This window comes from Elgaria multicarinata, chromosome 10 (genome assembly GCF_023053635.1).
Source record: "Elgaria multicarinata webbii isolate HBS135686 ecotype San Diego chromosome 10, rElgMul1.1.pri, whole genome shotgun sequence".
In the NCBI taxonomy this organism is placed as follows: Eukaryota; Metazoa; Chordata; class Lepidosauria; order Squamata; family Anguidae; genus Elgaria; species Elgaria multicarinata.
Window position 1 is genome coordinate 15,014,976 of NC_086180.1, and position 24,414 is coordinate 15,039,389.

The following is a 24,414-nucleotide window of genomic DNA, read 5'->3' on the forward strand; positions in this document are numbered from 1 at the left end:
GAGGCGCCCCCTATCTCCCCCCACCCCGCCCCAGCCTCGGAAGGGCTGGCGAAGCGAGCCTCCTTTAGACTCCAGGCATGTAGGGAGAGCTGTGAGATCACCCGGGTTATAAATATCTCCGTGCCAGCGCGCCGCGCTCTCGGATCGCGCTCTCCCTCCAGCGGGCCGACGATGCCTTCCCAGCGCGGCGGAGCGCCCGCCCGCTTGTCCCGAAGGTGCAGCAGGAGCAGCAGCAGCAGCAGCAGGAGCAGCAGCCGCCGCCTCCGCCGCCGCCGCCGCAAAATGCCCTGCGCGTCCCTCCCTCTGGAAGAATGAGCTTGTCTTTCTTCCTCTGCTTTCTCTTTCTCAGCCACCTGATCCTCCTCGCTTTGGCACACAAGGAGACGCTGCCCCCCAGAGCGCAACTTGGAGACGCGGCTCGCCGTGCCGAAAACAGCAGCAGAAGCAGCCTTGGAAGTAGGAACACCACTTCGTCGTCGTCTTCAGCACCTGCCGCGTATTTTTCCCCCTCTTTGGGAGTTCAAGGCAGCGGCTCCGAGAGGAGCAGTTTCCAGTGGAGCCCCTCCGGACGCCGAACAGGCAGCCTCTATTGCAGGGTGGGCATCGGCTTCCATCTCCAAATCCACCCCGACGGGCACGTCAACGGCTCCCACCAAGGCAGTCTCCTAAGTAAGTGCGTTTTGCTCCTCTCCGCCCCTTGCTTGGGGAACCGGGGCCGCCTGGGGTCATTTAATGCAACCTTGCGTTTTGTAAGTGTGGGTGGCCAGTGGTCTGCGTGTGTAAACACATTTTGTAATCCATTGTACACCTGTTTAAAAGAGACTTTAGTGTGGCTACTCACCCCAGTCCTAGGGACTAGAGGGCTGGGAAGTTAATACAATAAATGTAAATTCGGTTAAGATGATATACTGGGCTTCCAGACTTATTTAAGTCCAGGTAAAAACAACAAAGAGACCTGTGGCACCTTAAAGACTAAACAATCTTAAACACTAACCAATATATTCTGGCATAAATATACACCAGAATAAATTGGTTAGTCTTTAAGGTGCCACAGGACTTTATTATTTTTGCTGCAACAGACTAGCAGGACTATCCTCAGAAAACTCAGTGGATGTGTGGACTCCAGAGCATTCAAATGGGAATGCCTTAAAGCAGCCTTTCTCAACCTGGGGCGCTCCAGATGTGTTGGACTACAACTCCCAGAATGCCCCAGCCAGCTGGCTGGGGCATTCTGGGAGATGCAGTCCAACACATCTGGAGTGCCCCAGGTTGAGAACCACTGCCTTAAAGGGATAGGAATTTCACCATGGACTTCAGCCTGGTATGAAGATTGCACCCCTAGTCAGCACAAATCCTAAAACTTTGGCTTTCGCATGGGCTGAACCAAAGTCTGGGTTGTGTGCGTGGGGGCGGGGATAAAGAAATACCCCCCAAAACACACCCACCAATTCTTAATTAATCCCTCTCAATACAAAGTAATAACCTGGTTTGAGAGAGCTGGGAACTGAGGTCATGCTATACTAGTGCAATGGTTCAAACAAGGCAAAATAAATGGGCCGGGGGTGGGAGGGATCTATAGCATTATGATCATAGAGAAGAAAAAGAAGTCTAGACTAGGTTTTCGCTTTCCATACAGTTATATTTTGACTTCTTTGCCTTTGAATCCCCTATGCCTTTATTTCACCTCTGTCCCATTTGTTTTTCTGATCAAGGTTGCAGTCCTATACCCACTCCTCTGGGTGTAATCCCCATTGAACTCAGTGGGGTATACTTCTGAGTAACTATGTACAGGATTGGGCAGCAAGTGATTGCAAAGTCAAGGCGGCACCATGAGCTACAAAACAATCACAAGAAAATGTAAATGTTTTTATGTTTGGCCAATAGGAGCAGTTGGAAGTGGACTGAACACTCCAAATGCAAATAAGGCAGCCTCTGATGATTGTAAAGGCACCTGAAACTGCAGGAACAGTGAGGGGCAGCTGATATATCTAACAGAGTCACGTGTTCAAGCTTTTTCCTGGACCACTTCAGGCAGCAGGTGGAAGGATCACATGCTTGAATGTTGCTACATCCCAAAAAAATTGCACATTTAAAACTTGCATGTCAGGGAGAAGGGTTCTGCCTGGGTTCCTCTCTTGATATAAGGATGAAGGGAAGGGAGTCTCTGGTATTTAAGCTTTGTTTCAATGGAGAATGAGGAATAAGGCGATGAAAGTGAGGTGGCACCACTCTCTAGGAGAGAGTTCTAAATATGGAGAATAATAAGGAAAAAGCAAATGGATATATTTCAACAATGGTGGGGCCCCATCCTCCCGCCCCACCGATAAGGCTATAATCACACGCATGATTATCAAGATTAGTTATTGTGCTGAATAATATTTTCTTGTGAGTAAATATTTTCAGAAGTGAACAGCAGGTGTGCTTAGAATCCAAGTATATCAACTCTTAAATCTTTATGATGACCCACTGACCAGCCAAGATAGCCAATGAGAAAGACTTTGGGACAAGGCTACCTGAAAGACTGTCTTCTTCTATATGAGCCTGCCCAGGTGCTAAGATCTTCAGGGGAGGCCTTTCTTTCAATATATCGGCCTTCAGAGGCATGTTTGTTAGCCGCACAAGACAGGGCCTTTTTGGTGGTGGCTTCCAAGCTGTGGAACTCCCTCCCAAGGGAGGCTAGGTTTGCTCCCCTCTGCTGTCCTTCTGCTGGCAGGAAAATATGCTTTATTTAAGAAAGTCTTTAGCCTGTAAGTAGGTCTGGTGGATTGGGTGTTATTTTTAATAATACTTTTCTATAATTATTAATGTTTTATAGTATTTTAATGCATTGTTTTAATCCAATTTAATTGCTTCCGTAAGCTGCATTGAGTGGCATTGTTTGATACAATGGTTAGTGGGAGTTGTAACATAAGCAGATCTGTACAAATTATAGCCTTAAGGCTTTTTATCCGTGGCTCTTTGGGCTTCTTCACACGAGCGAAATAAGGCATGCTCATGATTGGCCACGCACAGAAGCTCGCGGGTCCTTTTGATGACATTGGCAATAACCAGGACGTCTCCCACAGTTTCCAGAGAAAAGCTAGAATAAACCCGTAATGGTACAAAATCAGCAGCATGTAAACCTGGCATTGTGCTATGAACTTGCAGAGGAAAAACTTTGATCGGAGGGAGAAGAGGGTAAAATGCCATTCTTCAGCAAAGGGAGGCAGATCTCAATGTGTCTACTCAGGAGTAAGTCCCATTGTGTTCAATGGAGCTTACTCCCAAGTAAGTGTGCCGAGGGTTTCAAACTTACAACACCATCTTACATCTACTCAGAAATAAGTCCTGGATTTCCTGGGGGCTGCAAGGAGATAAACAAAAACAAGACTCCGCCCCCCCTGCTCCTTTGCACACATGCCAGGCAGGGAGGGAGGTGCTCCCTCCATTCAACCAAGTCTGCCATTTAAAGAAGCCCCGGGAAGCAGCAGGATCTTTTGCCTTGTCACCCCTGTCCTCCCATGTAATGCAGCTCATATCAATCACGCCAAAGAACCAGGAAGCACAACAGCCCCGGGTAAACAACGGGATTTCCCTTAATGTAGAGATGTTCTTTGTGTGATTTGGGGGAAAGGGATTTAAATCAGAATTATTTCCCGCATTTTCAGGCCTAAACTAAATTTCCATGGAAGGTATTGTTACAAAGTTCCTTAATGCGATGGAATGCATATTTCCATTGTAGCACTTTAAGGAAAAGGGACAAGAAAAAGAAAGAAAGAAAGAAAGATAGATAGATAGAAAGAAAGACTACAATCTGATTGATGGTATAGCCCTCTACCCTTCAGATGTTGGACTACAACTCTCACAGTCCCTGAACTTTGGCCTTGCTGGATGGGACTGATGGAAGTTAGAGTTTATTTATTTATTTATTGCATTTTTATACCACCCAATAGCTGAAGCTCCCTGGGCGGTTCACAAAAATCTAGAGTTCAACATCAAGTGAGTTATACGTTGTCCACACCTACCCTACAGTGGCAGTGTGGAGTGGTGGATAGAGTGTCAGATGAAAATTGGGAAGACCTGGCTTCAAATCCCCCATCAGTCATGGAGCTCTCTGGGTAACCTTGAGCCAGTCACTGTCTTTCACCCCAACCCACCTCAGAGGGCTGTTATATGGATAAAATGTGGGGAGAACTAAGTGCACCACCTTAAGCTCCACGGAGGAGTATAAATATAAGCAAGCAAGCCAATGAATGCAGGTCCCACACCTACTTCTGGAAATGGCCCTTGCCCCCATTGACTTCTATGTACGACTTCACCAGCTTAAATGCCTGGATAAATGTGTATTGGATTGGAGCCTGCATAGTGTTGGTCACAATTGTCAGATGCTATGGGACTCAGCCTGGGAGCTCTGTGTGTGGGATGGGGATGTGGGATAGGACTAGCCCTATCATTAGGCAGAATGAGACAGCTGCCTCAGGCAGCAGATTCTAGGAGGTGGCAGCAAGGTATTGAAGGAGAGACCTATAGCCATGCAGCCTGCCCTGTGCCCCTAAGCTAGCCTGCTGCCTTCAAGTATGGTATGCCTATGCGGCAGAGTCTTGCTATTTACTGTTTTACTCTGTACAGCACCATGTACATTGATGGTGCTATATAAATAATAATAATAATAATAATAATAATAATAATAATAATAATAATAATAATATGAAAAGGAGGACAGGGCTCCTGTATCTTTAACAGTTGCATAGAAAAGGGAATTTCAGCTGGTGTCATTTGTATACATGGAGAACTTGGTGAAATTCCCTCTTCAACACCACAGTTAAAGCTGCAGGAGTGACCAGATTTAAAAGAGGGCAGGGCACCTGCAGCTTTAACTGGTGTGATGAAGAGGGAATTTCACCAGGTTCTCCATATATACAAATGACACCTGCTGAAATTCCCTTTTCAATACAACTGTTAAAGATACAGGAGTCCTGTCCTCCTTTTCATATGGTCACCCTAGGTGTGGTGGAGGATGTTGCCGCGTCATCAGTGTTGAAGAAGGATTAAACTATCAGTCCAGCTTTCGTACATGGCATGGCAGGGGGACGCCATCTTGTCTTTTGCCTCAGCCTCATGGGTAGAGAATGACTTCCCTTCAGGACTTAGCAACAGGGTTGGCCTTCTGTTGGCCATCTTTCTTTCTTTCTTTCTTTCTTTCTTTCTTTCTTTCTTTCTTTCTTTTTTTAAAAAGTAAGTTTTTAGAAGTTTTATTTGTGGGGAGAAAAGAAGAAAAACAGGCAAAGTAGCAATTCTACCAATTTACTCACAAAGAAGTAATACAACTCTATAATTTTATGCCCCTTGGGTTCTGGCTGTTTTATTTTATTTTGTTATTTATAAACCAGCCTTCATCTAAAGATATCAAGGTGATGAATAAATAACAAAAATAACCACAGAACGCAATAAAACAGCAAAACACAATTGCTAAAACAGCATTCAAGGACAGTAAAAACAAGCAGAAGAGACAGACCAATTTGACCGCCCAGGAAAAAAGAAAAGGTTTGACCTCTCGCCTAAGTGATTGCAAAGTTGGTACAAGTTGCCCTTCTGTGGGGAGGGTGTTGCACAGCTAGAGCACCAGAACACGGGAAAATTTTGCCCTAAATAAAAGTTAGAAGGTACTTTGAGACGATCTTAAGACGTAAGCAGGCTGGTATAGAGAGAGGTTTTCCTTCAGGTATTAGACTCCCAAGCCATTTAAGATAACCACCAGCACCATGTATCAGGTCTTTAGGTCCCCTCATGATACAATGTCTGCCTCATTCCTGCATTACCAGGTCTACTGGCTGAAAGAAAGAAATTCAAACGGGGATAGTATCACCACAACCCAGAATCCTCCTGGTCCTGGGAGTCAGGTGTCACCAGAGAGCCAATCCAGTGTCACTGCCTGATATAAAGCTCCAGAATCACACACTTCTCACTTAGTTTGGGCCCTCAGGCCTGAGCATTTAACAAAGGACATTGCCGAATACTGAGTCAGACCCTTGGTCAATCTAGCCCAGTATTGTCAACACTGAATGGCAGTAATGGCTCTCCAGGGTTTTAGGCAATTTTTTTTTTCCAGCCGTACCTTGAGATGCTGGGGATTGAACCGGGAAATTTCTGCATGCAAAGTAGGTGATCTACCACTGAGCCATATCAAAAAAATATTTTTAGAATGCAGAGGAGTGGTCATGACATGAGCCATTGTTGTTGTTGTTGCTGCCCATATTAATATAAGGACCATCTTCCCACAGAAGTCCAGGATAGTACACAACAGAATTAAAAATGCAGCATTGCAGATCATAATCAAAACTTCCAACCTTTTAACTAATGCAGTAATGTAATACAATGCACACAGTCTCAGACATTCAAGTTACAGGCACGGAATACATCCTCAAAGCCCAGGTGAAGAAATATGTCTTTAATCGTCAGCTAAAATTCAACAATATGGGGCCCAATCATGCTTCTCCAGGGAAGGGATTCCGCAATTGAGGTGACACCACTGAGAAGGCCCTATCTCAAGTCACCACATCCTGGCCCAAGCCCACTGGTGGGACCTTGAGCAGGGCATCCCCAGCCAATCTTAAAGCATGTAGTACAGCGAGAAGGTACCCCGAGGGATGATATGAGCCGAGGATCAGACTGAACTTGGGGCAGAGGGTTGGACTAGATGGCCTTTAGGAACCCTCCAGCTCTGAGGCTGCGATGGAATTATTCCAAAATAATTGGTTTGGAGATAGCTAGATTAGGCAGCTTTTCTTCCTGCTATCAATGCGTCCTCTTATGCCGCACAGATATTGATGCTTTTCAACCAAGCCTTTTATTTACGCAGCAAGAACTAGAACATGTGTGGCACTGCTGAGCGGTTCCTGCTGGAAAAAAAAGCTTATTGTGTCAGCAGTTTGCTGCTATCCACCCCACTTTTCTCAGCCTCTTTATTTCACCGCATTTTTCTCTTCTCATCGAGTGGCTCATTTGAATTATCCATCTGCTTCCAGCTGTTTGATGTCAAACTCTTTTTTATATTTCATCTGCCCATTTCTTTACAGTACCCATAAATATTTGCACAATGAAAATTAATTGTGAAAATAGCAAGGCCCAAGCAAAAGCAATAATTCTCAAATGCCAGAACCTATTGGTCTCCCCCCCACACACACACAAATGAAAGCAAAAGAGAAAACAAAGTCATGCCCTCTGCATTAATTTAGAGTGCAATCATGTACCCACTTATCTTGAACTCAGTGGGACGTGCTTCTGAGAAGACATGTATAGGATTGTGCTATTAGTTGGCTTTACATCATTCCTATATTCTTAGTTCTTAGTTTAATGGTTGTTTTGACAGTCAGTGTAGTCCCATAAATAGGGATTGGTGAGAAATTTATTCAGTTTGCATTTCAATGCAAACTTACCAGGGTAGGATCTACACTACTGTTTTAAAACGGTTTATAACAGTAGTGACAACTGTTGAGGCCCAGAACACACTCCCTATACAGTCTTTAAAACATTTTCAGAGTGTTATATCCTGCTTAGTGTTGATCTGGCCTTCTGCACTGCCTGAACCTAAACATGAACTGAAACACAGTTTGCCATCAAATCCCTATGTTTCCAACAGTCGCAATACAGTCTGCATAAAAATAAATTTAAAAAAACATCACAAAACTATGCGCATTTCAAAAATAGACACACACAATGCATATGTGTGTGTTTTTAAAATAGTTCATTAAAATGTGTATATTTGGGGGCAATGTGCACAAAAGCTACCGTTGTCACTGAAATGTCGCTTGACAAAAAATTATTTATTTATTACATTTTTATACTGCCCAATAGCCAAAGCTCTCTGGGCGGTTCACAAAAATTAAAACCATAATAAAACAACCAACAGGTTAAAAGCACAAATACAAAATACAGTATAAAAAGCACAACCAGGATAAAACCACACAGCAAAATTGATATAAGATTAAAATACAGAGTTAGAACAGTAAAATTTACATTTAAGTTAAAATTAAGGGTTAAAATACTGAGAGAATAAAAAGGTCTTCAGCTGGCGACGAAAGGAGTACAGTGTAGGCGCCAAAAATATATACATTTGCCAAAGCACTCATGAAAATGTGCACATTTTTAAAAAAATGTATAGAAAATTGTGTAATATTAAAATGTGCACGGAAATGCATGTATTATTTTGTGCTGACTATTTAAAAATTGCAATCCCGTGCAGAAATGGGATGGAATAAACTTAACAGTGAAGAAAAGGGGGGGAAAGAGTGAACCTGAACAAAATTTCAGCATTACAGATTTACCGACCCATAAATAGTTATGTATTGGTATGGGTTCCAATGTTTTGTCACTTATCCATTAAACAGGGCGATCATGGCCAAATCAATGGGTATATTCACATTAGCAGTTTAGTGCTAGTTTCCTGCTGACCCTAGTTAGCTTTTCTTTTCAACCAGGCAAGGCACAACAAAGCAGAAACACAGTAGCTTCTCTCTTTAGTGCCAATGAAGTACTTTACCACTGGTGTAAACTGCTGGTGCTTTAAAATGTAGGTGCAAAACACACTTACTGTTTCTCAATACCAATTCACCATCCTTAATAAAGAAGGAAAGAATTACAAGTTTGCTGAGAGGTGAGCATTACAAACAGCTTGGCCATTCAATCAACTAAAGAAATCATCAATACACATTGAACTATTGCAGCAGATGCTGTGATGCAAAAATTAAACGGTTGTCCAGATGACATTTGCATGTCCCAGGTTCTGACCATATATGCCCATAATATCCACCTTGGACAATGGCACACCATCCTGTTTTGCCAAAGCCAGTTCACGGCTGCCTTAAACAACTAGCCTTTTATCCGTCTCATCAGCTGTCATGGGAATGGGATGAGGGCACACAGAGGCTCACAAACCAGGGAATGTGGCAACCAGATCTAAGCAACTTATCCTTGCAGCAGCACCATGGTCATTCGCTGGAGAAGAAAGCTTCTGTCTTACTCTCTGCTCCATTTATACCCCACCAATGCACCCGGTGGCCAGAGAACACTCTGGCTATATATATTTCAGTGGTTATTAGGTAATCCAAGAGGACCAATATGGTTCTATTTAATTCTATGTATGTGTGGGCCAGTTCAAGCCCATGGGCCAAATCCGGATCTCCAGAGTTCTCCAGATGGCCTCAGGTGTTAATCTTAAAGCTCAGGGATGCTCAAACAGATGCAGGTGGTCTTTCAGATAACCTAGCCCCAAACTGTTTAGGGCAGGGCTGGGGAATCTGTGGCACCTGTGGTATCCCAGATGTTGTTGATTCCAGTTCCTATCAGCCCCAGCCAGACTGGCCAATGGTGAGGGATAATGGGAGTAGTAGTTCCTCAATGTCTGGAGAACCACAGGTTCTCCACTCTTTGTTTAGTGCTTTAAAGGCTAGTATCAGTACCTGAAGCAGCCCAGAAACCAATAGGTAGCCCACAGAATTGGTGCAGAAGAGGTGTAACATGATCCAAATGCCAAGCAATAGCTGCTGCATTCTGCACCAGTTTTAGTTTAGAACTTTAGAACTTTCTGCATCGGGTAATAATACTCTTTACCCATTTCATCCATTTTCTTTTGCCAGTGCACTTCCTCTCTCATATTATGACCTCATCATAACCAGCACTTAGATTGTTCCTTCCATAATTCCGTAGCACTACAGGGGTGATTCAAAAACCTGGCATTGATATGTAAAAATAGTACCCACTTTCTCTCTCTCTCTCTCTCCCTCTCCCCCCTTTCTCTCTCTTTTAAAAATAATATATCTTTATGCAGTTTCAGAATCACCTTTGTTCACCTTCAACGCAAAGTAAATCTGTTCCTATTTTTCTTCTACTTTTGATAGCCCTTTGAAGCAGAGCGGCAAAGGCAAGAGCAAAATGCATTCTCTTCAAAAGCAAATCGCCAAAAGAATTGGGAGGCAGGATAATGCAAGAACAGGAGGAGGAGTTCCCTGCCATAGAAATCCATAGTGATAAAAGGCAGAGATGGGCCTCATGTTGTGGTCCATCATGCGCCATTGAGTCATACCTATGAAAGACTATGGGGAGACTCACTCAAGATACAGCTTGACAATTACACTGATTGAGGCACAGAGGTTCTGATACAGCTTGAACTGTGCTTCTGCCCATGCAGCTAGGATGGGTATATGTACCCTGATGCACCTCAGGCGCATGCATCAAGCTCTGTGGGGACCAGATGTGCATTCAGATACACATCTGTATCAGCTGCACCTATGGATCACTCATGCTGCATGGGAGCAAGAACAGAAAGACTGGCACCTGACAATTTTGCAACTTCCCTGGAGTAGAAGGGCTCAGGCTTTAAACTCTGTAAAGCTTGTGTAAATCTTTGTGTTGGATACCTAAAATACATATAATTTAGCTTAAGACACATTCTGCTGGGCTCATAATAGATGATGATGATGATGATGATGATGATGATGATGATTAACATTTTTATACCATAGCCGAAGCTCTCTGTGCGGTTTACAAAAGTTAAAAACAGTGAACATTAAAAAGAAATATACAAAATTTAAAACCATGAAAAGCATACAATACAAACAAAAACAGACAATATCCATTTAAAACCAACTATTCTGAGGTCAGTTTAAAAACTCAGCATATGCAGTTAAATGCTGTTAAATGCCTGGGAGAAGAGAAAAGTCTTGACCTGGCGCCGAAAAGATAACAATGTTGGTGCCAGGCGAGCCTTGTCAGAATTGAGGGGCCACCACTGAAAAGGCCCTCTCCCTGGTTGCCATTCTCCGAGTTTCCCTCAGGGTAGGCACCCGGAGGAGGACCTTAGATGTTGAACGTAGTGACCGGGTATATTCATGCCGGGAGAGGTGTTCCGTCAGGTATTGTGGTCCTAAGCCGTGTAAGGCTTTATAGGTCAAAACCAGCACCTTGAATTGGGCTCGGAAACATACAGGCAGCCAATGCAATGAACTAAGCGAAGAACTCATTTTCGAAGGAGAGATGGTGCGGCTTTAGCATCACAGATTGAGCAGGGCTTCAGGAGGTTGTTCTCGAATCTTAACCAGGAGGGTCTCCTGTTCCAGGATGGAACCTGGGGGATGTATTCTAGTCAGGTATGTCAAGGTGCAGGACAGTTAGCTGAGAATTGGACCACAGAGAGCTCTCTAAGGAGCAGGCTTCAAGATCAGACTAGAGTCACTGAGAGCTGGAAGTGTTGCTTCAGCACTGGTCTGAGCTGACTAATGTTATATAAGGGAGGTTCAAATGATGCCTTCACATGTTCAGAGGTCTAGACCCTTTCCCTTTGTAAATGTGTACAGCAGTCACACAGATGTTTAGGGTGCATGAGATGCACTCTATGCATACCAACATGCACATGTAGAGGTTTTCTGCATTATAGAGGATCCTTATGTAAAGCATATCCCATTGCATGGAGGAGATCCACTCACTTATGTGTGCATAGAACCCCTTCTCACCCATGCCTAACATGCAGATGGCAGAGAAGGCATGGTCACTAGGCATATCGGTGTCCTGTTCCATTCCAGCATCCCTACTAGGCAATGGTTCATGGCGAGGGGACACGGGGCTGGGCAATAGCTGAAGTAGGTGTGGAGAAGAGCAGGTTCAAGAACCCCAGACAGAACTGTAGATGCTGACACAGGGACTTGGTTCAGCACCATGGAGAGCAACCCTGCAGCTAAGTAAACCAACGTTACCTCTGCACTGGCTTAGAGCAACTGACAGGTGTTTATAGCCAGGCCAAGAGAGCCCTTCTGGGAACTCCGCCCCCTCAAGTGCTGCATCAGTTCATTTTTTAAAGGGCAAGTGCTCTTTCCCACTGGCTTTTCCTGACTGGTGAAAGTCTGGGGAGTGAGGATCTGGTTGGAAAATGCTCCCCAGGGCTTCCCTGTTCACTGGATGGGTCTGAGGCCCACTTCTTGGAGTCAGAGAACCACAGTGTCTCCTTGGGATTGAGTGGCCAGGGTGCAGGATCAAAAGTGGAGGGGCCCTTGTCTGGGAACTGGTTCTGACTAGGGATGTGCTCCGCTCCGATTAGGAGCGTAGAAGCAGTAGCGGATTGGCCTGCTCCGCCTTACCCAGAGGCAGAGTAGGAGCGGACCGCGGACCCCCTAGAAGCAAGGCGAAGAGAAGCGACCATTTTTCGGAGCTCCGAGTTCAGTCGGAGCGCTCCGGTCGCCATCTTGAAAACATTTCGCCATAGGATTGCATTGCGGCAAATAATCGCGCATAACTACGTTGTTTTTGAAGCTATCGTTCTGGAAATTCTTGTGCACAGAGAGTCGTGGATGGGGGTCATTTTGAGACCACTCTCACCTCTCTGCGTGCTGTGGTTCACGTGCAATATTTTTTTAAAAATCGGGTCAACCGCGCGGCTCAAACTGCGTTTCGGCTTTTCGCCCATAGGATTGCATTGAGGGAAAGAATCGGGGATAACTGGGGGGGGGGGTTTAAGCTATCGTTCTGAAAATTCTTGTGCACAGAGAGTCGTGGATGGGGGTCATTTTGAGACCACTCTCAACTTTCTGCGTGCTGTGGTTCACGTGCAATATTTTTTTAAAAATCGGGGTTTGGGTTTTTTTTATTTATTTTTTTATTTTTTTGGAAGCGATGACAGGCACATTCAACTCCCAATCCTGATGAGAATTGATCTCCTCAGAAAGCATCCTCCTCCAATCCCAGCGTTGGAGGGGGGACTAAGGCAGACCCACCCTGAGAACTTTCTGTTTTGTGTCTCTTTGTGGGTTGGCGTTCGTGGAGGGAACACTTAGTTAGTTAGTGCTCCTGCTTTGGACTTTGGAGATAGATTAGGATAGGTTTAGTTTGGCGCGTGTGTGTGTTTGTTTGCTTCTTTCTGACTTGTAGCTTAGTTTGCCCTGTGTTTTCCCCTTACTTTGATTTAATATAAACTTTATTTTTGAATTTTGGAGTGTGTGGTTGGGTTGGTTGCCCCCCCCTTCCCTGTATTAAAGCCTGACTGTTCTGCTTTTGTGAAAGCTTTCTTTTGAAAGCATACACACACTTTTTGTCCCATTTCCCTACATTTATATTCTTAAACATATTTTATTATATTCTTTCACATAGTCCATTAGTATATATTCTCATACATATTATATTAGTATTCATATTTTGTTCTTCTTATAGTAGTGGTTGGTTCTTTTTCCCCCTCCCCTCTCTTAAATCCTGATTGTGTTTCCTTCTATCTTCTATATACCAAATATACCAAAAAAATTGGATTCTCTTTTTCTTCTCTGTGTAACTTCGACGGAGTGGGCTGCTTTTGTCAAGTTCAACAGGCAGCCACAGATTGAGCATTTTGGGGAAAGCATACGCACACCATTTCCCTATTCTTAAACATATTATTATTATATTCTTTGACATAGTCTTAGTAGTCTATTAGTATACATTCTCATACATATTAGTAGTAGTATTCATATTTTGTTCTTCTTATAGTAGTGGTTGTCCCATTTCTTGTCCCATTTCCCTACATTTATTAGTAATATTCTAAAACATATTATTATATTCTTGTAGATATTCTTAGTAGTATATATATATATATATATATATATATATTAGTATATTCTCATACATATTAGTAGTAGTATATTTTATTGTTCTTGTCCCATTTCCCTACATTTAAACATATTATATTCTTCTTATACATATTCTTAGTAGTACCTTATACATAGTATTAGTAGTATTAATATTTTGTTAGTCATCATGAAAAGAGGAAGCAGGCGTGCTGAAAGCAGCAAGGCTCAGTCTGCCAGCAGTAAGCAGGCTTCCTCTCCTGTGAAACTCAAACGGGCAACTCCTTGGCTGACTGCTCCAAAACAGAAGCAGGACAAGCAGCAGGCAGAGCCACTCTCTTCTGCAACTTGTGCCCGGCGTTCTCTTTTTGAGGGTGGGAATGGGAAAAGTGCCCGTTTGCAAGAGGCACGTGGCAGCAGTGCCATTAGAGGAGGAGGAGTATCCCCAACTCCTTCATTCTCCTTTCAGCCCACGAGCCCGCTGATGGACCTAGACGAGGTCCTCAGCACAGTGGAGGGGGGGGGAGGAGGAGGAGGCGGTGGGCCTCCAGGATGTGGGGGCTGAGGAGGAGCAGCAGCAGGCCGAGGCTCTCTCCCCAGTCTCATCCCACACCCCTGTTTCTGTGGCAACACCAGAGAGCTCAGGCGGGCAATTGGTGGTGTCACCACGGAAACGAAAGACAAGCATCGTGTGGGACCACTTTGAGTTGGGAGCGGATCCCCGCTTTGCTGTCTGTCGCCACTGCAAACTCAGCCTAAGCAGGGGTTCATCGACAGGGCATTATGGAACCAGCAGCATGAAGATGCATCTTCATAGGCAGCACCAGGCGATCTTGCTGGGGAAAGAGGCGGGCAAGGCGACTGGTTCCAGGGGAAAGCCGAAGGCTGCTGCTGGCACTGCCACTCTAAGCTCTCCATCTCCCATCCCCACAAGGGTTAGGCAGGCAACCCTGCAGGACATGGGGTGGGGGAAGTATTGACCCACAAGATGGCGTTTTCCAATGCCCACCCAGGGTGCTACTGTGTTGGGGCATCTGCCGGGACTGACTCCTCCCCAATACTAGATCTATGACATGTCACTCTGCCTGCCCCTCTGCTAGCCTGTCCTCCTCGGTGACCGACTCGCTGGGATGGTTTGCGTTTGCAATGCGTGACTAACTGCAATGCTGGCTTAGAAACCAGCCATCACTTCCTTGTGCCCCCAGAAATGCCCGCAGCCTGCCTGCCTGCCTGCCTGCCTGCCCGCCTCCCCCGGGGTGCTGCTGTGGTGGGGCATCTGCCAGGACTGACTCCTCGCCTACTCTGCCTGCCTCTCTGCCCGCCTGGTGCCTGGTTTGCTCCCAATCGTCCTCCTCTGTGCCCCTCAAGGCGTAACTGCTGGCTTAGAAAGAAAGAACCAGCCATCTTTGCCTCACTTTGCGCCCACTTATGGGTTGGTTTGCTATGCGTTAGTGCTCAAGCCATCCTTGCGGCACTACAATGCATGCTGCCTGCCTGCTTTCCCTCCCTTCTCCCCTTCCCGCCTTGCAGCGATGGTGTATGTGTCTTGCTTTGACTAAGGGGAGAAGTCCTTCCTGCGCTCACTTAGACTTTATCAAATTCAATAATCCCTTTTTCAAATGTGCCAGAAGATTTAGGGTTATCTCGTGGCATGTTGGGATTGCCTTGGAACTGGCCCCATTGAGCTGTCTGCAATTGCAACTTTAAATCCCTGACATACTGGAGTGTTCAAATTTCAAAAGTTCCCCTAACATCAGGGGATGATGGGATTGCCTTGAAACTTGGTGTCCATGGGGACACATGGGTAAGCTGTCATGGGACCAAAGGATAGGTTTCTAACGTGCAAATTGACGTAGTTGTAGAATGGGACTTGATTTGGGGTGAGTTAAAAAGTTTAAGCCGCGCCAAAAATCAGGGGATGATGGGATTTGCTTGCAACTTGGCGTGCATGTGGACACATGGATAAGCTCTCATGGTGCCGAGTTTGAGGTTTCTAACATGCAAATTGACGGAGCTATCCCAAGGGGTGTGAATGGGGTGCCCGATTTTCATAAATTCCCCAAAAGTCAGGGGATGATGGGATTGCCTTGCAACTTGGCGTCCATGTGGACACGTGGATAAGCTATTATGGTGCTGACTTTGGGGTTTCAAACATGCAAATTGACGTAGTTGTAGAATGGGACAATTTGGGGTGAGTTAAGCCATGCCAAAAATCAGGGGATGATGGGATTTGCTTGCAACTTGGCGTGCATGTGGACACATGGATAAGCTCTCATGGTGCCGAGTTTGAGGTTTCTAACATGCAAATTGACGGAGCTATCCCAAGGGGTGTGAATGGGGTGCCCGATTTTCATAAATTCCCCAAAAATCAGGGGATGATGGGATTGCCTTGAAACTTGGCGTGCATGTGGACACGTGGATAAGCTATCATGGTGCTGAGTTTGAGGTTTCTAACGTGCAAATTGACGGAGCTATCTAAAGGGGTGTGAATTAGGGTTATGGGAGGTGCGTTAGAGGGTAGAGCCGCACCAAAAATCAGGGGATGATGGGATTTGCTTGCAACTTGGCGTGCATGTGGACACATGGATAAGCTGCCCTGGTGCCGAGTTTGAGGTTTCTAACATGCAAATTGACGGAGCTATCCCAAGGGGTGTGAATGGGGTGCCCGATTTTCAAAAATTCGCCAAAAATCAGGGGATGATGGGATTGCCTTGAAACTTGGCGTGTGTGTGTATACGCCCATGAGGTGTCATGGTGCCAAACGTGAGGTTTCTAACTTCAATGGAAAAAAAGTTGTTTACTTTTTTAGCTTTCAATGCAACCCTATGGGGGGGCAAAAACGGAGCTCCGGATCCGGATCCGGAGCTCCGAGCGGAGCGGAGCGGAAGTGGGCGGAGCGGGGGCGGGGCGGAGCGACCCGCTCCGAAAAATGGCGGATCTGCAAGTGAAGCGGAGCGGGGGGTCCGTGCACACCCCTAGTTCTGACTATGTCTCAAAGTTGCTGCCGTTGGAAAACGCAGTCTCAGAGGGCTCTTAGTCCTGGGCTGTGACACCCGGCACCAAAGGGTAGAGATCCCTTGTGTGCCCATGTGGCCTTCTCATGAACGGAAGCTGGTGGCTCTGATTTTGATGGGGCTGTGCATCCATTCTGGGTTTCAGTCAGAACCAGGCAGAGCTCTAAAGGAGCTACTCCAAATGCTGAGCCGTATCCCCAAAGTGGGAGACATTCCCCCCCACCATAATACTAGAACCCGGGGTCATCCCCTAAAGCAAATTGGTGGCAGATTCAGGAGAGATAGAAGGAAGTCCTTCTTCACACAGCACGTAGCTAAATTATGGAACTCACTACCACAAGATGAAGTGATGGCCACCAATTTGGATGGCTTTAAAAGGGGGTTGGGTAAATTTCTGGAGGAGGAGAAGGCTTATCAATGGCTACTAGTTCTGATGGCTACATGCAACCTCCAGTATCAGAGGCAGAAAGCCTATATACCCCAGTTGCTGGGGAACATGGGTGGATTGTTGCACTCATGTCCTGCTTGTGGGTCCCTGGCTGACAGCTGGTTGGCCACTGTGTGGACAGAGTGCTGGACTAGATGGACCCGTGGTCTGACCCAGCATGGCTCTTCTTATGTTCTTATTATCTTTGGAGTTCTGCCTGGTTTTGACTGAAACCCAAAATGGATTTACAGCCCCACCAAAATTAGAGCCACCACCTTCCACTGCCTCTCACATATCCTTTGAATGCATGAGGGGGTTGTCTGAACCCCATAACGTGTGGCAGAGAGAGGTCTGCATGAAACTCCACTTCTCCACAGACTACTTGTCCAGAAGTTGAAAGGGTTTGTGTTCCCTTATGCAAGCATGGGCATCTGCAGGATTTTTTCCCAGGGGGTGGGGGTTATATACATTACTAGAAGAGCTTTTTAAAAGGACAACTTTGAACTGCACTGTGGTTTGTGGTTGTCATTTGGGCACGTAGCGCTCGCTGCTCTAACACTTCTGTATGTTTTCCGTGTTACATTCCATGACATTTAGAAGCCTGCAGAGTGAGGCCAAAAGTCCTCAGAACTGTGAATTTGACAGCACTAATGCAACAGTGTGATTCCGGCTTCACACAAGAGGCTTCATGAACGTCAACAAAACTTTGTTCGGAGTGAGGCATATAAAAAGACTAAGAGCAAGAGGTGACAGTGCAGTGGGGTGGGGGGAAGCCCAGGTCAGCCGTCTCCATGAAATATGTCATCCTGGGTATTTTCTGGCATCACTGCCTTTATCATAACATTGACAGCATCACTTGACTTGTCATAATGGAGGTCACCATGATCTAGAACAGGGATGAAGTGCCTCAGGGTTGGGGGCCCAAATCCATCCCTCTGGGCCTTCTTCAAAAGGCTGTGCCCCTTCTCCTGGGCCCACAACCTTTGCTGTATTATGAGCACCTTGGATGGCTCTTTCAGAATTCTGACAGGTTCTGACTGAAACCCAGAGCAGCTTCATCACCCCATTGACACCAGAGCCACCAACCTCTGCTGGTTAGGGGGATTGTGGGGAGAAGGAAGTGAGTCCTCACACTAACATCCCCCCTTCACTTTCCTGGGTGAATAACCCCAAGCCTGGTTTGCAGGGCAATGGTTGCTAATAAAATATCAATGATTTACCATATCTGTACAATGCTGTGGTGCTGAGCGGTGCAGAGGTGCTGGGCAGGAGTGAAGCGATCACCCAGTCACTGCAGCAGGTTGTGAGATTTGCACGAAGCTGTTCAGTCCAGTTCATAACGCACTAGTTCGTGAACTGAACCGGGCTTTGCTTCTCCAGATACAGTTTTCAAATGTTCACGGGAGAACCTGTTCTTTGCCAGTGTGCGGCCGCTGTAAAGAAGGCAAACTCCATGTAAGGCATTATAAGAAAAGGAATTGAGAATAAAACCACCAGTATCGTACTGCCCTTATACAAATTTACAGTGCGACCACATTTAGAATACTGTGTACAGTTCTGGTCACCACACCTAAAAAAGGATATTATAGAGCTGGAGAAAGTGCAGAAAAGGGCAACTAAAACGATTAAGGGGCTGGAGCATCTCCCCTGTGAGGGAAGGTTACATCAGCTGGGACTGTTTAGCTTGGAAAAGAGGAAGCTAAGGGGAGACATGATGATAGAGGTGTACAAAATTATGCATGGCGTGGAGAATGTGGATAGGGAGACATTTTTCTCCCTCTCTCAAAATACTAGAACTCAGGGTCATCCCATGAAACTGATTGGTGGGAGATCCAGGACAAATAAGAGGAAGTACTTCTTCACCCAGCGCATAGATAAATTATGGAACTCACTGCCACAAGATGTAGTGATGGCCACCAATTTGGATGGCTTTAAAAGGGGGTTGGATAAATTCCTGGAGGCGAAGGCTATCAATGGCTACTAGCCCTGAGGGTTGTGTGTTATCTCCAGTATTTGAGGCAGTAAGCCGGTGTGCACCAGTTGCTGGGGAACATGGGTGGGAGGGTGCTGTTGCACCATGTCCTGCTTGTTCATCCCTGGCCGATGGCTGGTTGGCCACTGTGTGAACAAAGTGCTGGACTAGATGGACCCTTGGTCTGATCCAGCATGGCACTTTTTCTACTTGGAGACCAGTAGAGCCATTGCTGCATTTCCCAGCACTGTGCAAAGCAGCTAGGTCCTGTGTGTGTGTGAAAATTTGCAACCGATGAAAAGATGTTATTTGGTGCATGAATTAACAGTAAGGTGCCCAAGGCTCAAACTTGTCTGGATAAGATGCTCTTTATTCTGAGAGCACTGCTCCAGATTCATTGACACAGCCAAGGCTATTTGCTGGTAAGAGAAATGCACTCCGCATATCCTCAGAGGCCCTCTCATCTATATAATTACTTCACTTTCCCCAGAATTAAGTCCAACCATTGAAAACTGTTTTCAGGATTCAGGTCACAGGGTGCAGGATTCAACCTTGAAGGTGGGCAGAAATCCTGGTTCAAATGACTCTTTCTGATTTGACAGCTCTCCCCCATCCCATTCCTTAATGCTTTTACTGTTAGCTTCCCATTGAGGCAATTGGCTAATCCCAGTGGAAGCAGCCATTAAATCCCACCCCTACCCATCCTACATCAGCCGTGTCCTTTAAAAACTCAGGACGTCTATAAATAAATGTATATTTAGATAACCCAAGCAGCAAGCAAGAAGCAATCAACCATGAAATCACTGGTTAAGCCTAAAATGACAAAGCTGGGGATTTTTTCTTCTTTTCCCTTTTCCTTTTTTTTTTAAAGGAAAGACAATGCATAAGATTTCTTTCTCTCTTCTTTCTTCTTCTTCTTCTTTGCAGTGCTGTGAAAAACGAATTGTGTTTTATTTTGGGATTTCTGTCATCCTAGGTATTTTGGAAATATTTGCTGTGTCTCAGGGGATTGTAGGAATACGAGGAGTTTTCAGCAACAAATTTTTAGCGATGTCGAAAAAAGGAAAACTCCACGCAAGTGTAAGTAAAACAGACAAATGATGAAAAACTGCATTTCCAGATTATGTTGAAATGTTTCTTGGGGGGTGGAGGCAAAAAAGAAAACATTGCAGCAACATCATCTGTACATCGTGAGATTTGATTCCGCAGACCTACACATACTTACAAAAATTCAGGAGAGGAGGAATGAGATGCTTCACTTTGACCTTAAATATTTCATCCCAAGCCTGATTAACCTTTAACCCAGCATGCTGAATATAACCCACCAACCAGGTATGGCAGAGGTGTGGAACCTCTTCTAGACTGAGTTCTTGGGGGGGGGCGCATTTGAGTGGGGGTTGGAACCAAAGACAAAGTGGACTCAATGCACATCAGGGTTATGAAAGCTACATGTGCATCCTTGACCATTGCAAGGGATTCTGGGAGCATTCTCTCAGTTTGTGCAGCTCCTCCAAACTTACTGGGACTCCATATGAAATGAAACTGCAGGACCGAGGACTGTAGGGTGCAAAGACGGCCGGATACTTGGTGGGTTCCTTGAACTTTCTCCTGGGCAAATGCCTGACCAAACTTTCTGCTTATACAAGCCATGCAAATTCATGCTAGAAGCAATTCAAATGCATTGTGAATGCTGCTTTGCTTTGCCGTGAGTTGGTTTTATGTCACCACACTGTATCTGTAAATTCCTCTCTGGGTTTCGTTATCACCTGCTTAGATGGCTGGCAAAAGAACTAAGGCAGTGGTTCCCAAAGTGGGCGGTACTGCCCCCTTGGTGATGGTTGGATTGCATAGGGGGGCGCTAAGAAACAAAGGGGCAGCAGGGGGCGCTAAGAGGCAAAGGGGCGGCAGGGGGGCGCCCGAGGTGGTCTTTTCTGAGAAGCGCCTCTCCAGAAGGTCTTAAAACCCAGGGACATTTTTATGGGAGAAGGTAGTTTGGTCCCAAGCCATATAGGGGAAGAATCCACACATGTATTAATGCCATTTAAGAAGAGTCCTTTTAACAGTGAATTGAAATGTTTCAAAAGCACCAAATCGCTAATGAAGAGACATACCCCGCTTGGTGTGCCCTGCCATGCTGGCTGCAAAACAGAGGTGTTCGCTTTCTTTTCCCTCCCTCCCTCCCTTGGCAAGCCTGCGGCAGGTGCTTCCCATTTAAAGGGGCCACGCACAGGATGGCTCCTTTTTCATTCTCAGCTCCTCAGCTCAGCTCCTCCACCCAGCTGCCACTGCTCAGCCCAGGTGCCCAGACCAACAGAATCCAGAGGAGCGTGGCCCCTTTAAATAGGAAGCACCCGCCCCAGGCTTGCCGAAGGAGGGAGGGGGAAAAGAGCCAGCATGATAGGGGGCGCTGGGCATGAATTTGTGGAACCAAGGAGGCGGTTACCTGAAAAAGTTTGGGAACCACTGAACTAAGGTCTCCCTGCAAGACGTTAAAACTGAGCTATCTGGCATACAAGCCTGGCTTTGTAGTCCTGGTTTAGCAAAGTTTATTTCAATTAACCTTTAGGATATTGTACGGACTGCTTTGAATGCTTTCGGTCTGAGTTTTCTACCATTTCAGGCTGGCTTTTCCAGAGCCTGAACTATAGCATGTCCAATGAGTGGTTGAATAGGAGCTGTTTTCTCCTCCCTATCAATCTGAAATCATTTTGCTATTACATGTTAAAGCTTTGACTTATGATTCAGTGGCAGCCAAAATTAAATTAAGCCCCTTCCTTGGTTTCCAGTTAATTGCTATGAGCAAGATGTGGTGTTATAGAGGGACACAGGGGTTGAGACAGGTCAGCCTGAAAGGTTAGGGCCTGCAATTTTTCAGCCAAAGCAGTGCGAGAAATTAGTCGAAACCCGAGCCAAACGTCTAAAGATCACTGGGCTAAATAATGCCGATAATACAAAAACAGCATCTGTTGTTCTTTCTTTCCTGCTTTGGCAGGATGAAGTTATTTCGCGGGCTAATGAGTTCGAGGAGGAACAAGCAAGTGCTGTGCCTGTCAGTCACGGAAGCTCTTTGATATCAACATTTTGATTACTTCTAGCTGAACTAGAGATAAAACTAAGTCCCACCATTATTGGTGGTGGTGGTGGTGGGGGAATTTGTTGGGCTCTGATAGGTTTCCCCCTCCTTATCTGAGCTTTGACCTTTCATTTAGGTGGTGATTTAATTAAATTATAAAGCTGTTTATTTTCAATAAGGAAACGGGATTCAGAAGCAACATTAATCCAGGCAATTATCAGCTCCCTGCACAGATGGCTCCATTTTCATTCCTATTTACACACACACACACACACACACACACACACACACACACACACACACGTCGTATGTTTAAGGCTAAAATCTTGTGCATACATACATGGGAGTAAATGATACTGGGTTAGATACAGATTTAGCCATACTAAATTATTTCAGTGGGTGTACTCAAAGTATGATTAAATCTAGATCCACCAAGATACAATATTCAGATTATGTCTGACTAAACATGCAGAGGACTGGACTGTAAATTGCCATACTGTCATTAATTTCAGAAGAGGCATTGCTGGATCAAACTAGAGGCCTGCGTAGTCCAGCGTTCTGTTTGCACAGCAGCCAATCAGATGCCTGTGGGAAGCCCGCAATAGGACCTGAGTGAATAGCCAGTGCAATGTTTCAAGTTTCTATAACTAGGATGAGGAAGGGCAGATTGCAATCACTCCAGAGACAAACAAAATACGTAGATATCTAGCAGTATTTACTTAACTTTAGAATGTTTGGTAAACAACACTATTAAGAAAATGATTAATAGAACCATCAACCAAATACGAAGAAGAACTCTAAATTTAGGCGTTACTGTTGCTAGATCTACAACAGTTGCTCGGTCCAGTTCCTTTAGTCTTTTGTTGCCCATCTCTGTTGTGGACATTCACTCTTCAAGTGTCATCAGCCGAGTGTTTTATCGCACGCTTGTGACTGGCCACTTATGCCACGTGGTCTCTGCACACTTCCCTGTGTAATTTGAGCCTGTCCCCAATGCGGGGACAGCTACAACTCCATGTGTGGCTCATGAACCAGCAACTAAAAACCAAGGATGCTTCCAGACAAGGCTTTTATTGTGTGCTTGTCCTGCCTCATTCACTGAATTTTACGGGGGTCTAGACATCACCAACTTCCACTTATACCACTCCCATGTTTTCCTACCTTTTTCCATCAGTAAAAGAGGAAAAACTGAAGAGTCTTTAGGTTGGTAGTGCTGAGAGCTGACTGCCTGGAACTGCCCCAAGAGCCAGATGATAGTGAGGCAGCAAGCAAAGTGTGGTTAGGCTGAATAGCTCAGGAAAATATGCCAGGTTTTGAGGAAGGACTAGAGGGAGAAGAAGAAAGTGGTGAACTGAGAAAGGGAGGTTGCATTAAACACAGCAAATGGATTTAAAACAAGGCCAAGGAGATGAATGCACAGTTAAAGAAGGCAGAGTCATGCACTACTAGACGTTGGTTGCAAGATGTACATTGCTTTCTTGCAGAAGTTTGGAATTCAGGGTAGGAAGCATCTATGCCATACAGCATGCATTCTGATAAAGAGGAAGTTCCTTCAGTGCTTCTAATCTCCTCAAATCCTTTTGGTAAGACATGAGACCCTTCTAGATACAATCTCACCTATGCCATATCATATAACCATCTGGGGATTTAACAATACAATAATAAACTTAATTGGAATACCTGTTAGCAAGAAACGGCCCGACTTGCTGATGTTCCCAACTCGTACAAAAACACAATTTACAGTGGCATTTTCGGCATACCATCTAGTTTAATAATTCTTTTTTCATTGATTGCAAAGGCAGCTGAGCAAAATTAATGTCCCAAGAGACAAAGGATTTGCTCTTCTGGTTAACACAGATCTTGGCAGGAAACAGAGGACTTGCTTCAGTAGCCTCAGACAAGATCACATCAATAGTTTTTCATCCTTTTGTTCTAGCCTGGATGGCCAGACATAGATTAGAAAGAGGAAAATGACCTTCACAACAGACATCTGTTGGATTGGATGTAGCCACTGTTAATACTCTCTTGAGGTCCATCAGTCAAACTAGAGTAGTGTTCAAAATCTGAGCAATGTGTTTCTCTAGAGTTTATGTCTAGAAAAACTGCAATATCTAGACATCCCCCTCCCCTATTAAATAGCTGAAGTTGGACAGAGAGATAAAACAATGAAGAAAAATATGGCATTTGTTTTCTTCCTAGGGCCATGTTTGAACTGGTGCTTAGATTGTGCTTGTAGAGGGGTGAGACTTGGGCTTGTAGGTCCTCTCTTACCACATTTCCTGCCTTTGCCTTTACTGTCTGGTGGACCAATCACAAAAGTATCTACCTCTTAACACAGAGCTCTTCACGGTGCACAATAAGAATGATTG

General features: G+C 45.2%; 1 protein-coding gene across 3 annotated transcripts in view; it reads left to right on the forward strand.

Moving 5' to 3' along the window:
• Positions 1–311: 311 nt before the first annotated feature.
• Positions 312–24,414, forward strand: part of FGF5 (fibroblast growth factor 5) — a 28,580-nt gene continuing 4,477 nt past the window's right edge. The window contains exons 1-2 of one of the 3 annotated variants that reach the window (XM_063135364.1): positions 312–669; positions 19,949–20,052. In XM_063135364.1, coding sequence (XP_062991434.1) covers positions 312–669; positions 19,949–20,052 — 462 coding nt within the window. Of the gene's footprint in view, positions 670–17,666; positions 17,747–19,339; positions 19,395–19,948; positions 20,053–24,414 lie in introns of those variants that run through there. The other 2 variants (XM_063135365.1, XM_063135366.1) reach the window with 2 other exon arrangements.